This window comes from Austrofundulus limnaeus, unplaced genomic scaffold, assembly GCF_001266775.1.
Source record: "Austrofundulus limnaeus strain Quisiro unplaced genomic scaffold, Austrofundulus_limnaeus-1.0 Scaffold820, whole genome shotgun sequence".
In the NCBI taxonomy this organism is placed as follows: domain Eukaryota; kingdom Metazoa; phylum Chordata; class Actinopteri; order Cyprinodontiformes; family Rivulidae; genus Austrofundulus; species Austrofundulus limnaeus.
In genome coordinates, this window is record NW_013953222.1 from 43,951 (window position 1) to 63,325 (window position 19,375).

Consider the following 19,375-nt stretch of genomic DNA (forward strand, 5'->3'; position numbering starts at 1 on the left):
ACACACACACACACACACACACACACACACACACACACACACACACACACACATATAATGGCTCGCTTCCTTCTTTGCCTCCTCTTTTGTGTGCATTTGTTGTGCTTTTCGTTTGCAACACTTGCACTCCTCCTTTTGCTGATATGTGCCTAGTTCTTCATCATTACACTGAGTGGAGAGGCAGCTACAACTCCTGAGCAAACCAAACACTCCTCGACGTTCAAATTTGTCTCCAGTGCTGCTGCAATTCATCACAAGCAGTAAGTTTAACACTTGCTGCCATACGCATACAGGCACACAAAATACAGATAGCATGCACGGAGAGCAAAAACAACAACAACAACAAAAACAGAGCAAATCAATCTATTGCAACCTGCAGTGAGCGCCTTCATGTGTAGAGCTCCGTTTGACTCCAGTCTGCAAGAACATGAAACATTTTGGTACCTCTAGAGGGGAGGAAAGATGAAACCCACTTAGATCCCCTGCCTTCGGATTATATGGCGGCAAAAACAGTCCAATTTTACACTTCTACCAGAAGCAACTCGAATAGGCTGGGATTTATAACTGAACTTAGACAAAAGAAGCCTACAAATGTATGAAGTCTAAAAAAAAGAGAATAACATAACATGTTTATATAGTCARATCTACATCTTTTACTAACTAAGAGATCACTGACATGGCAGAGATGGTAAGGGAAAATATGGCAGTAAAAAATAAACCAGCTAGCAGCTGTGAAATGGGTTTGAAAGAGTACTTCAGCCTGTGGAAGGAGGTGGTGCTGACATTTACGACAGAGAACAAAGCCCAGCGAGGAGGACAGTGCAACAAAGAGTGATACAGCTGAGTTACTGATTGGTGCTTTGATGTGCCCAACTCGTCTGTCTTGTTTATTCTGTTCCATCTGACATCAGGGCTGTCAGGACACATTTGCATTATGGATAGAGACATTTGATTAAAGTTGCCAAAATAAGTCACATCTCTCAAAAGTCAGTTTAGGACATACTGATGTCAATTCAAAGCAAAACTAATAGAATGTACCACTTTTTCACAGCTTTGTCATGACTTTACTGTGCATTTCAAGTCCAAAGTTTCAACAGTTGGTTTGCCAAACTTCATTAAAATATTTGAGAAAGTGATGATTAAATGTACAGGAAAGTAAGAAACGTGGCTAAATTAAGAGTACATGTGGAAGTGAGCTAATCGAATCAACAGGCAAAGTAAATAGTGCTTTATTTTACAACAATATCTGGAAGCAAAATCAAAATGAGCTGGATCTCTACCTTTTTGGTGTGTGTGTGTGTGTGTGTGTGTGTGTGTGTGTGTGTGTGTGTGTGTGTGTGTGTGTGTGTGTGTGTGTGTGTGTTGAGGGAGGGAAGCTATAGTTTCCCTCCTGTCTGAAGAGAAACTTCAATCACCATCTATTTAATCAAGGTCTGTTCAGAGCGGCGTTTTTCATTGCCTGGACAAAGAGCCTATGTGTCGATGTCTGCTCTCGATTCAGTCCTGGACTAATGTCTCTGGCCACTTCACTCAACAGGATGCGGCACTTATCATCAGGACAATGACAGAGTTGTAGCTGTGTGTAACAGAGGTGGGCTGGACAAGGCAGAAAAGAGGGTCGATTGGTCTGGGATGGCAAAGCAAATTGGAGAGCGTGACATGCCTGAGTACGATGAATGCAGGCCCACCTCTGTGCTCTCTTGGACACTTAGAAGACTAATGGTGCAGTAAGGCTAGCCAGCCCCCTTTCTTTTTGCTAAATACCTGGTGTTGGACTTTACTGATACACAACACAGCCAGTCCATTTCTATATGATAAATAAGGTGGAAAAATGAGAGCTATACAGAACCAGATACTGTTTCCTAATTGACCAATGCCAACTATCCTCTTTACACTGAGCTAAAAAAGAAACATTATTGTATTATTAGTGGAATCRGACCAAAAAATACACATTAAAGTAACTTTTCAACATATGGTTGTAGGACTTTCAAAAAGAAATGCAAGTTAAGAACAATGAGTTTCAAAATAAAAATCGTTTTAGAAAAAAAAATGAAGATTAAACCTGAGCAGCTATAGTGAGGGGAAAAAAATCAGTTTAGTAAAAGTGAACCTGAATGAGTCAAAATGGAGATGAGAAGAAGAAAAAAAGGGGATTTTGTAAAAAATAAATAAATAAAAAAAATCTGTCAAAAATGTGACTAAACCTCGACATCCAAGCTGTGCCAAAAATGCTGCAGAAATAAATAATTAAATAAATAAATAACAGGTATAGATTTTTTTCTGCAAAACTATTTCTGATTTGAAGTTTAATTTATGTATCAAAGAAGTACAAGACATGTTTTTTTTRCCCAGAATATATGTGTTTAAAGGGATCCATGATTAGTTGTAACCAGTGATATATATTACTGGAATGGGCATCACGTGTCCTGGGTTTGCTTCGCAAGGGGGATTTTTATGCATTGAGCTAATAACCATCGAAATCAATGAGCAGAATGTAGCGTGGTGCAAACAAACGCTTTATAAATGAACAAATATCACAAATATTTTGCCATAAACTGCAGAAATTGTTACAACGTTTACAAGAGCTAAAAGGGTTATGTTTCATGGGTAAATATTACACATATTTAACCAAAATTAATTATTTTAATCATAAAACCTGTATGCTAACATTAAAAAGCTTCAATGTTCATGGTTAACCTTATTTAAAATCGATTTTATCTGTTGTCAAATATATTATTTACTGATATTAAACATGTAAAATATGGACTTTAACGGATTGCTGCTAGTTAGACTGCATAATAATTCAGAAATTATGATGTAATCTCGCTAATGACAGACAGTAATGGAATGATTGCGCATCATAAACATAAATAGTCACATTGTCAGACAGGCTGGTTTATTCAGATATTATATTTTCTACATCCAGTTTTTGTGTGTTTTTCAACATCTACACCTATTGTTGTCTACACATCAACACCTACTGTTAACAGGGGGTGGAGTGATACTTGCTATAGCAGCGCTGTAGGAGGGGGACAACTGAAAACGGAGGCCTCCACCTCTGTTTAATGATGGACGGTCTTTCTTCACAAAAATGGCTTCTTTTACTCCTCTCTCAAACCAACGTTCCTCTCTATCAAGAATGAGAACATCCTCATCTCTGAAAGAGTGACCGCTGGCCTGTAAATGAGTGAAAACTGCAGAGTTCTGGCCATTAGATGTAGCTCGTCTGTGTTGGGACATTCTTTTGAACAGTGATTGCTTTGTTTCCCCGATGTATAGCTGGTCGCAGTCCTCCTGGCACTTAACAGCATATACAACGTTGCTCTGTTTGTGCCGGGGCACCGGATCTTTGGGGTGAACCAGCCTTTGCCATAATGTGTTTTGGGGTGTATCAAATGTATCAAATACTTGTTCTACCCACTGTATATGTATATGTATATATATATATATATATATATATATATATATATATATATATATATATATATATATATATATATATGGCGATGGAGAACAGAGCTGCTTCATGGAAGAAGAACCTCAGGTTAGCTTGTTGCGCTAGCACAGAGCTAATACATATAAGACAATGTAGCGTCGGCGTGTTAAAATATATTTTTAAAAAACACAAAACTAGACAGCCTACAGTATTTTTACAGTCTTTATTTTACAGTTAAAATATGTTTATCAAATAAAGTCTTATGTTACAACTAATCAGGGATCCCTTTAAATATATAATTTATAGAAAATGTGAGGAAGCATTATCCTGTGTGCAAGGGAAAGATGTTTTATTAGTGTCATTTGTAAAGGAATCATTTTACTATTATTACAAAATAAGCTTTAGACATACTTATTCATCAAAGATAAATTCAAAGACAGAAAGAAATGCTTCTTTATAAAATTTTAAAACAGCAAAATACAAAATCATTTGCAAAAAAAATCCAAGTGACTGTTTAAGAGATAATAAGAGCTGCAGCACAATACGTAAAAAAAGCTATTACAATTTAAAAAATTAACATCTTTAAAAAAGCACTGAACAATACAAAAGATCAAACTGCTGAGGTGAAATGAAAGTGTTTTGATCTTTTGAAGGTAAGCAATTATCCTCAGTGACATAAATAATTATCTACTTACAAGAATACATGTAAAATATGTAATCAAAAATATTAATATTTTTGTTTAAATGTTATTTTCTCCCTTTTTTCACAAGTTTAGTCCTTTAAAAACATTTTTACAGCTAACAGGGCTATAAATGACAATAAACAAAAACTAAATTATAATAATACTTGAGGGTTTTTATGGGGTTTTGTTTTTTCTTACACACTTTTTTTTTTTTCAAAACCTAATAAGCTGCTGCGTGGATTAACAATTAACTTACAGCATCTTGGACATTAGGGCCTTGTTAACATGCAAACCAGCCCACTGCGGCTTCTATATGTGTGGATAGCAATAATGAGGTACGAATGTGAGCACCATTATATCACCAATGCATAAAATAGTACTCTGCTGACGTCCTCCATTTTTCTTTCTTCTTCCCTATACTTTTAACATTTATACATGCAGTGTTGCAGCTCTCACTGTTCTTCTATTTGACATCTTAATAGTTTGTTGCTTGTAGCCATGTAGAGAATGTTAAATAAAGCTCTGATGTGTAATTTGTCGCCTCACAAACAGTCCTGCTCCCGGCCTACCCTGGAAGTTAATGCAACAGATTTGTCATACACAAGCCAGGCACAGCTTGAGGAGGAGGACAAAACACCTATTCAATCTGAATTTCAATCTCCATAGGGCTCTATGCAAATGCACACAAGCTGACGCTCCCGTTCCCTCAAAGTGCCAGAACACACTGATGGCAAATCCAAGCTGCATATTCTAGTGTATGCAGAAGCCCGGTCTGTGGCAGGTAAAAGGGACGGTGGAAAATGAGAATGAAGCAGGTATAACCTCACATTTCAGGAATGCATAAGTAGGCAAAACTAAAACCAAAATAAATGCAGATACTTGTCGCAGGTAAGGAAGCTAAAATCCATTTTGATCATTTTCTCCAGAAATCCCTCCACCCCTCCTTCCCTGTCTCTCATTGCTGTGCCCTTCAGCATAATGTGGATACAGAGCCTCTCTGAGGCTTTTTAGGGAATTGATGGATAATCAGATGATTACATAGAAAATCTCCATTGAGGACAATCCTCCCTGACAAACAAAGAGAAAGCTCTTTAGTTAATAAATAGGCTGAGAGACAGACAGAGGGAGTGTGTGATAGTGTGTGTGTGTGTGAGTGTGCGTGAGTGTGTGCACGACTAAGTAAATCCTGTCCTGAGCTGACAGCACAATGCCAACTCTCAGTCATATATTTATTTCATTCAATCTGCCGATGTATGCACGTGTGTGCATGTGTGCATATTGGCAAAGAAGCAACTTATTAAATTCATCACGGAGTTTGCCTTTAATGGTACCTGAAGTTGGGCACATCTAAATCATTTTAAGTTTCAGGCATGTTTGTAAAAGCCTTTTTAAAAATTTATGGTTTAGCTGTAAGTTGTTTTTTTTATTGAAAAGTTTGAAAGTCTCACTTAAATAATTTTCAAACTTCAGGCAGACTTTTAAAAACCTTTTTAAAAAACTTATGGCTGAATTTAGCTGTAAGATTTTTTGGGAAACTGCTTTAATTAAAAACAGCAAAAAAAAGTGATTAAAAAGATTTAAATGCATTTACAGGGTTCGTAGCGCACCCTACAGAAAGCCAGTCACCAACATTTCATTTAGTTTATAAGTGATTTGTCATATTTTAAACTGCTTATTATTCTCAAATCTTGGTACAGGTAAAAAAAAAAAACATGCCTGCAGAAACTGTCTAATAATAAATACACAACATAACCTTAAGCTTCTAAATTCAAACTATTTATCAAGTTTATCCAACATAAACAGAACCCATTCACTGATGGCCTACAGCAGAAGGAACAAGTTTGTGAACTGTTTGCAATTACCAAGACTTCTGAATCGATTATTCACAGAGCACTGTCTGACCTAAGTCACATGCATTGACAAACGCAGTCCAACCYAACAAATAATACAAAAAACAAATGTATTTTTTCAGGGTTTCTCTTTTACCGTGCAAGCTAAGTTATCAGTCACTGTGGCATCTAGCAGCGTGAACTCCTGCATTTATTAATTCATAGAGACAGCCATTTCAGCAAACAACCTTCAGCGAGCCTTTTCTGTAGCTGCTTTTGAGATTTGCACAACAATGAGGAGGACTTCTGGACCAATTTCCCCTCTAAAAGCTATTTCTGTTCAGCTGCATTCCTGGGATGTCTTGGTAATGTCAAACGGCCCTGTGCAGGTCAGACCACTGCAACTCTGTTGGGTTAAGGTTGGCACATCAAAAAAGTTTTTTCTTTTCGATTTCTTTTGTTTTGTTTCTGTGTGTTTTGTGTTATTTTCTTTTTGAATCAACAAACCTCAATAAATCCTCTGATTTCTTTGACAGTGCCCTCAATGATCACAAGAAGAAAACACCTTAAACCCATAAAGTCTTGTATTAAGCTTCACAGCTGGGAGACGATGTTGTTGGTGGGGAATGCACAACTTCTTTGGTCTGAAAAGGAGCTTTCAGACTCAAAATGTCATTTTTTCCATGTTCTGCATATTTATGATCCATGATCACTGGCTGCCCCAGCATGTTTACTGTTGTTTTCTTTCTAAACGCAAACAAAAAAAAACATAAACAAATGTTTTTTATTACTTTACCATTGTTATCTGGTTATTGTGGAAAATGGAAAAAGTAGAGTGTATCCCAAAATCTAATATTTTCATGGACATAATCATAAGCTTTTTAGACAAAGCTTAAACAATCCATAAATCAAAATGATAAATAAAACCTAAGAAATCAAGAGCAAAAAAAGAGTTATGAGCCATAAAGAATGTGAGTTTTAGTTTGTCCTCCTCTATTTATTTCATTGCCCAATAAATTCTAAATGTGAACTTTGTTGATGAAAAAACATTTAATCTAAAAAGTAAATGGTAAAATGTAGAACTAAAGGGAAGCAAAATGAGCTAAATTATACTTTAAACTGATTCTAAACAAGGATAGATAAAGTATTCTATTAGCAAAGCATTTTATTTATCATATTTCTTCATAAAGAGATAAAAAAATAAATTACAGCTTGTTTGTTGTAAAGTGTATATCTTTATCTGTGACTCAGGTGGAAATTGGCCACTTTATAAAAATAAATAAATCTGAGTAATTTACTCCATAATATATTTTTTGCTACTTTGGGCAGATGATGTAAGAGTTCCAGCTGTATGTGATGTTTACATGACTTTAAACCTGAGGTTGCGGTGCAGTCTGCAGGACTCAGACAGGACAGAATGTCTCAAATGGACGTGACATGACGACGAAGTACAGTGAAATTTCAATCTATCAAGGCCAAATGGTAAGAAGAAGGGATTTCCAGATGAGAGTAAACAGAAAACAATGGTCAGGTTTGCATTACGTTTGAGCCTTGATAAGCCATGGTTTTGCTAGGCCCAAGGCAGTACTTTGGCTTGGATAAAGCATAGTTGTTTATGCATGCCACCTTCTGCAGAAGTGCTGAAGTGACTGGCGCAGTCATTGTCATTTTAGATGCCACTGAAGGGCTCTGCCTAGTTCAACTGCTCTGCCAGCATTTTCTTTGGCACTGAACAGGTTTATGGCATCAGACACTCCAAAGCAAAAGGAGGGGAAAAAACAACAACTGGCAGCTGCCATCTAATTCTCTGGCAAAGAGAAATGTTTATAAGTTATTTTTCTGCTTTMATGTGACTTTTTATCTTGTTTAGTAAAACCTAATTTAGCAAGGCAACTTCTTTTGCTATCACAACATCAGCGTTGTCGTGTGTTGTATTGCACATGTGAGCTTTGCTCCAAATGTAATTTTTACAGAAGGATTGCAGACAGTTGTTTTTCTTTTTACACTATGTAAATTTTAATTTAAACTTCTGTAAACGGGGGAATTATATCATTATATTAGTTTAAACTGGTCTCCAGACAATATTTTTGTTTAACCCAATAATTTCTGAGACAATTTATTGTCCAGTAAAATTTGTTATCATGACAGGCCTATACACCAGTAGTTCCCAAGCCTATGGTCAGAAACCCACTGGGGTCTTGAAAAGCTTTTCAAAATAAATTACATTTCAACATGAAAATTTCAAAACATTTACTTAAAGTTACTGAAAACTGATTAAAGTAGAATAATAAATATATAGTTACAATGCCCATGTTTGTTAGACCTTATACCAATGTTTATCTCCCAGAAATAGGTGGAGGGGCACTGGTTTCTGCTGCTGTTATTTTGGGTCAAAAGCTGATAAGTTTAGGAACCATTGGTATAACCATCTGATAATGTGGGTTTTATTTCATCAGTATACCTTCTGCAGACCAGGGCTCCAACCTCAGACAGCAGATGCAAATAAACTTCCAACAATCGTGTTTGAAAATTGTGTATCTTCAAAATATTGTTTTGAGATGTCTCTCAAAGTAAATTATCCAAATAATTATCAACGATAATGGCTCTAAGGAACTATTTAAACTGGAAGACAATAAAATAAACTATTTGACAGTATTATGGTCATGTTTGTATAACATTTCGTATAAACTCATTATGTAGAAAAGAAAATATGTTTGACATGTTTTCGTGGAAAGCTTTGGCTCAGGTGCAGGTAGTCCAATGAGAAGGTCGGCGGTTCTACCTTAGCTGTGTAAAATATTCTATGATTGCGTGGATTAATCAGTCTTTGAAAGGTTTGAAGTACAAAACAGTTTATAATCGATCAAAATCCCCACAACTTTTCTAGAAATGTGGGAATTAAATTTTTTTTTTGAGATAAATAGTGTACTGTGAGAAAAACAGATGTCTCCTCTAGCCCATTAAAATGAGACATGTTTGTTTGGTTGATAAATGAGAGTCATTGTATTTGAATGATCTCCAACACCATTTGTAACAAGATTGATTTAGCACACAGCTCTCTGTAAAGGGCTTATCGTCACAGGAGTTGACAGGCAAAGTAAATTGAACAGTCTTTACCTGCATTGACTTCCAGTAACCTCCTCTTCTTCTGCTGTCTTTCCTGTTTTTCACGCTCAGCCTTCTCCTTCGCTGCTCGAGCTCTCTTCTGCTTCTCTTCTAACTCCCTGCGCCTGAAGTTTTCCTTCAGCGCTTGCTGTGAGAGGAGGAGAGAAGAAAGGATGAGAAGAGAGAAAGAGAAAACATGACAGATTGCTAAGTTGGGTTAATTACAGTGGTGTAGAGCCTGTCAAAGACAGAGTCAGCTGTCAAACTGCACACACATCTTTATCAGGCACTATTCAAGTCAGATGACGTGTCTAAGGTGCTCTGTCACTACGGTCCTGCCAGACAGAAAATGGCTTCACAGCAGGGACTTCAGACACTTGAGAGCCATAGTGTTGATGGAACCATAATCTCAAGGAATGGGTAGAGGCTGATATTTTCATAAGCATTTATGTCCATTTGCAGCTCATAAACAAAACAGCTGCTCRGCTTTATGATTACTTTTACTGTTTTGTGCTTTTTTTCATCTTCATAGCTAGAATCTTTTCACAGTCATTAAATTTTCAAAAATATATATTCCCACAGTCCCATATATGTCTTTGCTTATTCCAGCGTGTGTTGACATCAATAGGTTGTAGTCATTATTTCCTGGTGGCAAACAGACTATTGTGTGTTCTAGAGAGAAATTYTCTAAATAAACAGTTAAAAAGCAACTCTCCATAGTACAAATGGTGAGAGCTATATTATAAGACATAATAATAAAACCCCAGCATTGTTGTGCATATTCTACCTCCTGCTAATTCTTGAATGGACTGTAATTTCTTTGTAACCCATTTTCTTATTGTCCATTCATGATTATATTTTTGTTTTTCTAAAGTGAGCTGTTTGAGAGGAAAATTTCACCTCAGGGATAAAAAAAGAAGCAGTATCAGTCAGTCTATCTGTAAAGTTTCATTAAAATCTAACGGCTCGTGGGATATTTTGCWAACGATACAAACAAACAAATACACACATGGACACAGCAGGGGATAAAGATTCCCAAACATGAATCTAACATCAAAGTCACCGAATACTTTTTATTTTTAATTGGAAGAAAACAAAAAACAGATCGATTGTGAATGCTTTGTTTTTACACGTCTAGCATTACAAATAAATGTTTATGGATCTGGGTCTCCTAATTTTAGGACTGAAAGGAGATTTCTGCATGAAACACTTTCTGGCGCAACAAAACAAATATGTTTGGGGTTAGTGACATTTAAAATTATGCTACCCACAAGTAAACTTGTCATACCAGTAATTCCCATCCATCTTCCTGCGTAGAATAATTCTATGGGTATGATATCCATCGTACATCAACCACTGTGGAAACAGCCTCTATAATCTTTGTTGTTTAACTCATATGATGTCAATAGCTCAATAACGCCACAGTAAGAGACAGACTGCATAGGGCTTAATAGAGTGGTAGCACCACTGCCATCCTGATCAATAGCCTGTCACTGAAAGCAAGGAGGTCTGGGTTTTCATCAAACATCCAGCCCCTCCTTCTRAATTCCCCTCCCTGAGCTGCACTCACACAAGCCAGTCTGACTGGCAGGTCCATGAAAAAATAATAAAGCCCAAGCTACATTAAATTGCGTTAAAAAAATACATAAATACGCTGTGCTATACTGAGAACTGCAGTGGCACGCTAAAGAGGGGCAGTCACTTATTGAGGCCTACTGACAACCTCTTATTATGACTGAATGAAAGTGACCATTGTTGAAAATAATATAGACAACGTGAATTCTAAAGAGTTCAGCATGGTAGGTGTACCATCAACAAGCCACTTGAAATAAAGAGAAATGCTAACCTGAACATTGTGTGAATTACTAATAACAGGGAAATAAAGTATAGAGTGTTCACATTACAACTCTTGACCCGAACGTAAATCCTGTGTTTTGAAAAGGCGGTTTGAGTAAATCTGATACTGTATGATTCATTCAACATAAAAAAAAAAAAAAAATCCTATTTCCCTACATCATTTATAATCCATTAAAAGTTTGGGGCAGTGTATTATCAGTGTAAACATTGTTTTCTTCCTCTTTTACTGGTTTATACAACCCCACTCAGATGTTTAACAACTTTTTTATTTGTAGAAAAAGAACCTTAGATACCTGCCGAGAGTGGAAACCTATTTTAAATTAAAAGTAGAAGCAAAAATGAAAGCAACCTGTCAAAAAAGGCCAAAGTTTGTCACTAATATGAAGTGCAGCTTCTGGTTCTACCATGCAATATTTTAAAAGTTCAAAACATTATTAAATACAGTTGCAGATACAGCGATACTTTAATTTGCACTTTATCAAATAAATTTTTGTAATTTATTTTTAAACATTTTGAATGTATTTTAAAGAAAAACTTGCTTTTCAAAAAGCTGTTACTGTTGTTTGTCACTAATATGAAGAGCAGCTTCTGGTTCTACCATGCAAAAGTTTAAAAAGGCTAGATTTTCATTTGCACTTTATCAAAGTTATTTTTATAGGTTTTTAAAATTTGAAACATTTACATTGAACATTTTGAATGTATTTATTTTATGAGCACAATTTTATTTATTAAATTGTCTATGTTTGTTATTGTTTATGTTGAAAACATTTTTGTGTTGATAAGCCTGAGTAGTCTGTTGACTGACCGTTGTATTTGTTCAAATAATTGTTATGGGCAAGTTACAATATACAAATATTTGACATAATCATGTCTTGAAATTATTTGACAGGAGTTTTACTTTTAAACTGTAAGTGTTTTTAATTTAGTTATAATGCAAATACAATACAAATTAAACCAAGATTTAGAATAATTATTTTATTATTATTTTTTTAATAATAATTTTGATCCGTACATTGGTAATGTCTAACTGGGCCTCGTGCCACTTTATTTTCAACAAATTGGGCCCCGAGATCAAAAAGGTTGAGTTGTTGGTCTATGATGTGGGGTTGCTGCAGTTGGTCAGGTCCAGGTTCAGCAACAGCCTGTGCTCAAAGAATGAGGTCAGCTGACTACCTGAATATACTGAATGACCAGGTTATTCCATCTATGGATTGTTTCTTCCCTGATGGCAGGGCCATATTCCAATTCATTGGGCTCTTATTGTGAAAGAGTGGTTCAGGGAGCATGAGACATCATTTTCACACATGGATTGGCTCCACAGAGTCCATTGAGAATCTTTGGGATGTGATGGAGAAGGTCAGACTCTACCATCATCAATGTAAGATCTTGGTGAAAAATTAATGCAACACTGGATGGAAATAAATCTGGTGACGTTGTAGAAGCTTATCCAAACAATGCCACAGWGAATGTGTGATGTAATCAAACCTAAAGGCTGTCCAATAAAATATTAGAGGATGTGACCTTTGTTTTTTGGTGGCAACTTTTTTTTTGGGCCCCGGCAGTGTATTATTTTGCGGTGTGTGTAATGATATTAGGTTGCAACCTTTGGACGGTGGGTGTGAAGTCACCTGCTCATGACAGCTCGCAGGTGTGAGCGCAATAAAAATACAGCAATCAAGTTGTATTTCGCCCTCTCTTCTTTGCTCTCGGTGTCAGTGTGTCCAGCTACGTGCAAATGGTGGAGGCACACAAGCAGCCTGACTAAGCAGAGCAGGGACTTCAGACTGTTAAAGGAAAATCTACAGGGTGATTATAGATGCCTGCAGAGCTGAGTGGAGATGATATCTTCATTATGCTTTGGAACATAAAGGCCTGAGTACCCTGAGCAGTTTAATGGCTGTGAGATTTTAAAAATACTACATGAGGAGGTAAAATTTTTGTTTCTGCTGCTAAATTTGAATGTTTAGTTATAAAAAAGGTGAAATGTTCTAATTAGGCACTCAAGTAGAACAAGACACCAAATTCCCATGTGCTTAATTTCTTTCTTAAATTAACTGGTATTTTTAAAGATTAACATACTTTTGCCATTGACACACTTATATTGGATTATTGTCAATAAATAAATGACTGAGCACAATTTTAATCCTTTTTACATAACTATTTTCTTAATTGATGCTTTGAATTTACAGAAATTCTCTTTACTCCTCTTATAAGACGACAAGGGCTACAYATACTGTATTATATTCTATTTGCTATGAAGCACTTGTTATTTTTATAAAAAAGAAAATCCAAAACATGCTAAAAGATGAAATAAATGTGAGTTTTGTTATTTGACAGGACATTCATTTTCTCATTGAAATATTGAGATGAAGATGAGTTAAAAGGAGAGCAGCAGCTCTCTGAGGAAATCGCCCTCAGCTTTCCTTCATCAGTGTTGGTTGGCTTCACCCTCCTCCTCCTCTCCTGGATGTCCACCATTAGACACGCTCAATTGGATTTCTGTCAGATGTGCGGCCTCGCCCTGGGTCTCCTTTCCTATGGGTGACTGAACTTGCTGTATGTGTGCATGCCTTTGCGCGAGCGAATGAAAACAATGCAGCTTTTCCTATAAAAATGGCCAGGATGTGCACACAAAGCAATGTAAACCATACGTTAGGTGCAGTCAAAGGTTCTATTTTCTTCAGGCAGAGGGCAAAAAGATAGCGCAGAGCTATTAGCACAGGCCTTGACACAGCAGCGTATATGATGACACAGGTTTGACTGAGAGGTTACCGTGCTGAGATTTACTGTACGTCTGCGCTCACTGACCTGGCCTTGGCATTCCTCGAGACGTGTCTGTGTGATGTGACAATTTAAACGAATTGCTGAGCGAGTAAGCTGCTAACGCCTTGACCCACCACGAGGGAATATAGAGCTTCCGCTGGAGGTTTGCTCGTGAATAACAGGTCTTTGTAACACTTGGCCTGCTCACCTTTTACTGGCTCAGTCATTAACTGTCACATTTAGTCAAAACATGAAAGTAAAATTCAATGACAAGCAATGGAGCTAAACTGATAAGGGCTGCAGCTAAAATAAATATTTTTCTTCTTTTATCTGTAAAAACAGATTTTTTGGGGGAAACAGGTTTGTATAATTCACAGATATGTCCCACATGGTCAGGGCAGACCTGTTGGGAGCTTTTTAGGACATGCAAAGATCAGAGCAAAGAGAGGGTGAAGAATCAATATCAAACTGGGGAAACTAAAAACAGCAATAAAAGCAATGTTTCTGGGGATTTTTTTTTTTTATCACTTCTTGCAGCTGTGGAAAACTGTTAACTCTCATAGGACACCAACAACTATGAGATATGATATCTACTTAACAAAATGCAAGTCAGAAATTCACCATCACATAACAATCAATCAACAATTTTATCCAGTTCAAACTAAAAGTGGGGTACAGGGCCTTGTTAGATGATGGATGATGGCACTTTATATCTTTTGCTGTTCTATGATTTGTGGCTATGGATATTGTTCCTCAGCTAAATCACATTACTGCTAGTCCATTCAATAAACAGCCTAAAGAAACAGTGACCAACTAATAAGCTACAATCAGTGCTGAGGACTTGTGATAATATTGTCATAGTGTTTTTACTGGTTAAAAAACAGAAACTTATTAAAATTTCTGACACTGTTAATTTAAATCCATTGTTAGGCTTCGTGTCACATACAAAACATTTGGAAATGGGAGGAAACGGCCAAACAAACACAGCATCAGTCAGTGGTGCTAAGTGAAAATGTTAAGAGAAAAGAATATATATCAGGTGTTTTAAGAAAATGTGATATTTTCTGACTATAATAAATTGCCTTTTATGATAATGAATTTAAAAGCAGGACCAACTTTGACTTGCAGATAATATTTCAAATATAAATAATGAATGAATTCACTGAAAATTCTGGAGCAGAATTACTAAAATCTCACATGGTTAATAACTTAAAGTACAGAAAAAAATTAAAATGAGTCACTATGTAAGAACAAGATAAAAAGAGACAAAAAATAGTAAAATGGCATGAATTCCATTAGTGTCTGTGGGGTATACGCTGTTCTGTACAGGGTAAGAATTTTAGTGGGCTAATTAGGTATTAATATATGTCATGTCCACTGACCTATGCCACTAATCGTGCTGATTTAACACAGTGGGTCTCAGTAGCTCCAGAGCTCAGAGCAACATCATACTAATAAGGCTAAAGAGCTCAGCAGTGACATAAACGTCTGGATAAGAAACAGGCTAAATGGAGTTAGCACCGTTCTGCTTTGCATTAAACCATCTGGTGCTAATGTCAAAACAACAAATAAAACAAAGAATGAACCAACTAAACTGAAACTTAAAAAAAAAAGGAAAAATATCAACTGGTTTTGTAAATTACTTAACAGTATATTTGCCCATGCCAAACACATTGCTCTCAAACACTCTTCTTTTCTGGTATTTTAGTAGTGTGACAACAGTAAATATATTATTTCTCACCAAGTGAAACAGCACATTTTCAGATTAACACAATGTCCAAAATAAGGTTTTGTCCTGAATGAAGAAACCTGTTTCACAGCTAAAGGTTTGCTTTTGTCTTCAAGTAGGTTTTCTGGCTTTAGACAATTTTATTTAGGAGGAAGAGGCAAAAATGTCTCTTTTGACTGTAAGGTTTGCAGACCCCTGGGGTATTAGAACTAGCAAATATCAGTGCTACAAGTCTGTGTCGCTTTTATTGGACACAAGATGATAAAACTTGTTTCAAACATTTTTTTTCTTCCATGAATCCATCATTTTAACAATCAGAGGTGCAGTCACAGATACTCACAGCAAACATGGAGCGGAAGTTGCTGAGGTCGGTGAACAGCTCCTCCACGCAGGTCTTCTTGGGATCCACAGCGAAGTACTCCAGCACGTTCTGATAGAACGTCTCCATGTTGCTGTGCATGATCACCAGCTTGCTGTACTGTTCTCGTGCAACTTTGCTGAAGCTGTGAGGGTGCGTCAAGGTCAACAACACATCTGCCACAAATTCATTCATCGAATGCTGATGTAAGCACTCCTGACTTGATAAATAAAACAGGAGCATTGTCTCATGTTCTCACAGCAATGTGAAGCAGAAAATCAGTCAGATGTAAACTGTGATGTCGCCATTAGTAGCTTCGATGCAGTCTGTCAGGTTAGTTTTACAGTATGTTCACACCCCTGCAGCCTACAGCGTTTGTGTTCAGCTGCTGGCAAAGAATCTTAATATATCTCACATGCACAGTATAAACTGCTAACATAAACTCAAGCTAAAAAAAACAACAACACATTGTAATCTGTTAATAAGACATCCGATTTAAAGCAGTGCTGCCTACAGGCGGTGTGCATCAGTGATTTTACTTAAAGTTTGCATGATTCCAACATTCTTGCCAGTCAGCTTGTCAGTTTTAGGTGCAGCCTTACAGTGCAACACACCCTTGCAGATTAAAATGATTCAGGAACAGCAGGTAGGAGGAGGTCCTAAAAGAAACGCATGCACCCGTTAACGCAGAGAAATCTAATAAATTCTGCAGATTTTGAAATTGCATTCGTACAGTTGTCTGCACAAAATCTGGCTGGCATAAAGAAGCATTACTTCTGGCTGAGGCAAAACAAAAGCATAGCTCTGCCTCATTGGTGCGTTTGTGTGTGGAAGGAGACAAATGGTGTAATAGTTCTGTCAACATGTGCTGTAGAGGTGTCAGTGTGGGAGCGAGAGCACTGAAACACAACATGCCAACCACCGGGGCATACAGTGCTGTTCAGCAGGTCTGTCGCCGTGCACGACACTCACCTAATGCAAAAACGGAATGTTCAAAAACACATTTCCAAGAGCAAATACTGTTTCAAGACTTTGGCTGAGGAAGCAAACCTTATTGTGCTCCTATATTTGTTCTGCTCTGGTTTTATTTAAATTATCACCAGTTTTATACCAGACTTTTACACTAAATTCATATTATGTTGAGAAATGACAGTCAGAGCAATTTGGTTAAACCTTGAAAATAACACAATAACACAATCTAACGCAATTATTATATTAGGCCTGCAACAACTAATAAATAAAATCAATAAAAATTGATTAATAAAAGTGTTGGCAACAAATTTCATTATGGATTTGTTGTGTCTGGCAATTTCTGATGGTATTAATTTAATGATTAAGCTTTAAGTTTTTATTTGCTGACAATGTCTTAACCCAATTCTGCAAATAAAACAAGTATTTATTTATTCTTATAATAAGCAGCTGTCTTGATTGAAAGTCGTCTTAACATGATCGTCACTGACATGAGACTGTCCATGATCAAACATAAAGATTTTACTAGAATAGTTCACACTTTTATTTCAGGTTACACTCTGCCCTCGAGGACACATTTTACAAAAGATCATGGAGAGAAAATATGAAGACTTTCAAGGATATAGCACACATTTGTGTAGATATTTGTGTACATTCTTTTTTTTATACTGAGGCTATTTGACAAATATTTACTTATTTATACATTACAATTTAATATTATAGTTAAAAATATATCAAACGGCAACCTGTTTTTTGTGCAATTTGCTATGTCAGTCCAAATTTTATATTTTGGAATAAAGAGGTCAAATTTAAAAATGTTTATTTTGTGTTTGTTTTCCGATACATTGATTAATCAAAAATAAAATAGTCCAACGATTAATCGATCATTATAATAATTGTTAGTTGCAGCCCTAAATTATATCTCACATGATCTGTCTGTGGTTGAAGTGTTGTGAATGACTGTCAGCTTTTAACACAGCACATTTTAGTTCAATTTCCTGAGTTACAGATTTTTTTGTGTTTGTTAAAATCAGTTTGCCGTTGCGGCCATCTTGAATCAGGTTAACTAAAAATGTACGAGTCAATATATGTACATGTATTTGATTACCTTTTAAAACTTTCTATAAAATCTGTTCGGTGTTTAATTAGATAATGTGCCTTTGGTGGTGAACAATCAGCAAAATTTTAAAACATTGTCCCAACTGTTTCATTGTACCAAATAATGAATTTATAATAGTTAATTAAAAGTTGAAGTTTCTGCGGTGCAGTAAAAATGTCAATTGGTTTGATGTATTGAAAGAAAAACTACTAATAAATTTTATAGAAATGCACAAACAATACGGTTCATCTGAACCAACAGTCCTAATGACCAACATTACTGTCTCATGACTGATAAGAAGCAACACAGTGTGTGTGTGTGTGTGTGTGTGTGTGTGTTATAATACAAGTGTGTGGGCAGCATTCTGGCTCTTATTGTGCTCCTTCATTATAGCTCAATTGATGGACCTATTTGAGATTTGGCCTGGGTTGAGTCTGGCTGAGGATGAGACTACCTATTCACAGCTGGATAAATGCTGTTCAACAGGCACTCCTCCCAGACCGACTTGTCAGTAATATGTTTCCATGCCAGAATGTCGGGGAAAGGAGTATTAAGGAGGTCATAGTGGGAGGGAGAAAATAGCCAAGAGTTGTGGAGTGCAATATATTTTCCTTTTTTGTTCCCTATCTTATGACTGCTTCTCTATTCTAGTTCACTGCAGCTCAATCTCAAAACCTCCTTTCCCCTCAAGCTTTTCCCACTTACCCCCCACCCGCCCATTCCATCATACTTCAGTCTCCATTTCTTCATTTGTCCATCCTCCTGCTTCTCTCGTGTTCTGATCTGGCACCTTTACAAGCCTGGGCTCAGATTCAGAAGTGCAACACCGTAGACCAATAACTGTATACTCAAGTGGCGAACAAAGTGAAAATGAAATTTTCACCAATGTGATATTTCTAGCTTCTCACGCTTGGCTGGCGAGGTTGGATTTCACCAATAAAAATTACGACTATTGCAGGCAAACTACATCAGCTGCGGGTTCATCTTCAATCTATAAAACTGTAATGTGACCATCATTTTTTCAAGAAGCATCTTCACAAAAAAAGTGAGTCTTCTGCAAGAGAAATAAATAAAATAAAAACACCAGTAACTTAGACTGGAAATCTACAAAGGTGTTCAGAAATAACCCGAAGTTTCACATGAAAGATTTTTAAATGGTTTCATTATAAAAAAGATGAGCTTCCAGTGTTCCGTAGATTTTTAGTTATCCAGACTGAATCCAGACAGAATAATTCCTAGGAGTTTGAAATCAAAGTAAATGAACATCTTATTTATAGTTGAAGATATTCCTGCTCCCTCTGATTATAGGAGTAACATCCTTAATATGTTAGAACTACAGAAATGTCTTCAATTATGAAAAAAAAAATCTGGTTGCTTTGATTTAAAACTCAGAAATGAGATTCCAATACATTTTCTAAAGTCAACTCTTCTGTTTAAACACAGAATAAGGTCTTAAGCCCTGTCCACACAGGTACAGTATATTGCAAATATGCTCGCTCTCTCTCTCTCTCTCTCTCTCTCTCTCTCTCTCTCTCTCTCTCTCTCTC

General features: G+C 36.4%; 1 protein-coding gene across 3 annotated transcripts in view; it reads right to left on the minus strand.

Annotated features, from left to right (window-relative positions):
• LOC106532726 (protein diaphanous homolog 3) overlaps window positions 1-19,375 on the minus strand; it is a 101,715-nt gene that overhangs the window by 17,034 nt on the left and 65,306 nt on the right. For all 3 annotated transcript variants that reach the window (XM_014028846.1, XM_014028847.1, XM_014028845.1), the window contains 2 exons: window positions 15,743-15,907; window positions 9,066-9,201 (listed from right to left, as the gene is read on the minus strand). In XM_014028846.1, coding sequence (XP_013884300.1) covers window positions 9,066-9,201; window positions 15,743-15,907 — 301 coding nt within the window. The remainder of the gene's footprint in view (window positions 1-9,065; window positions 9,202-15,742; window positions 15,908-19,375) is intronic.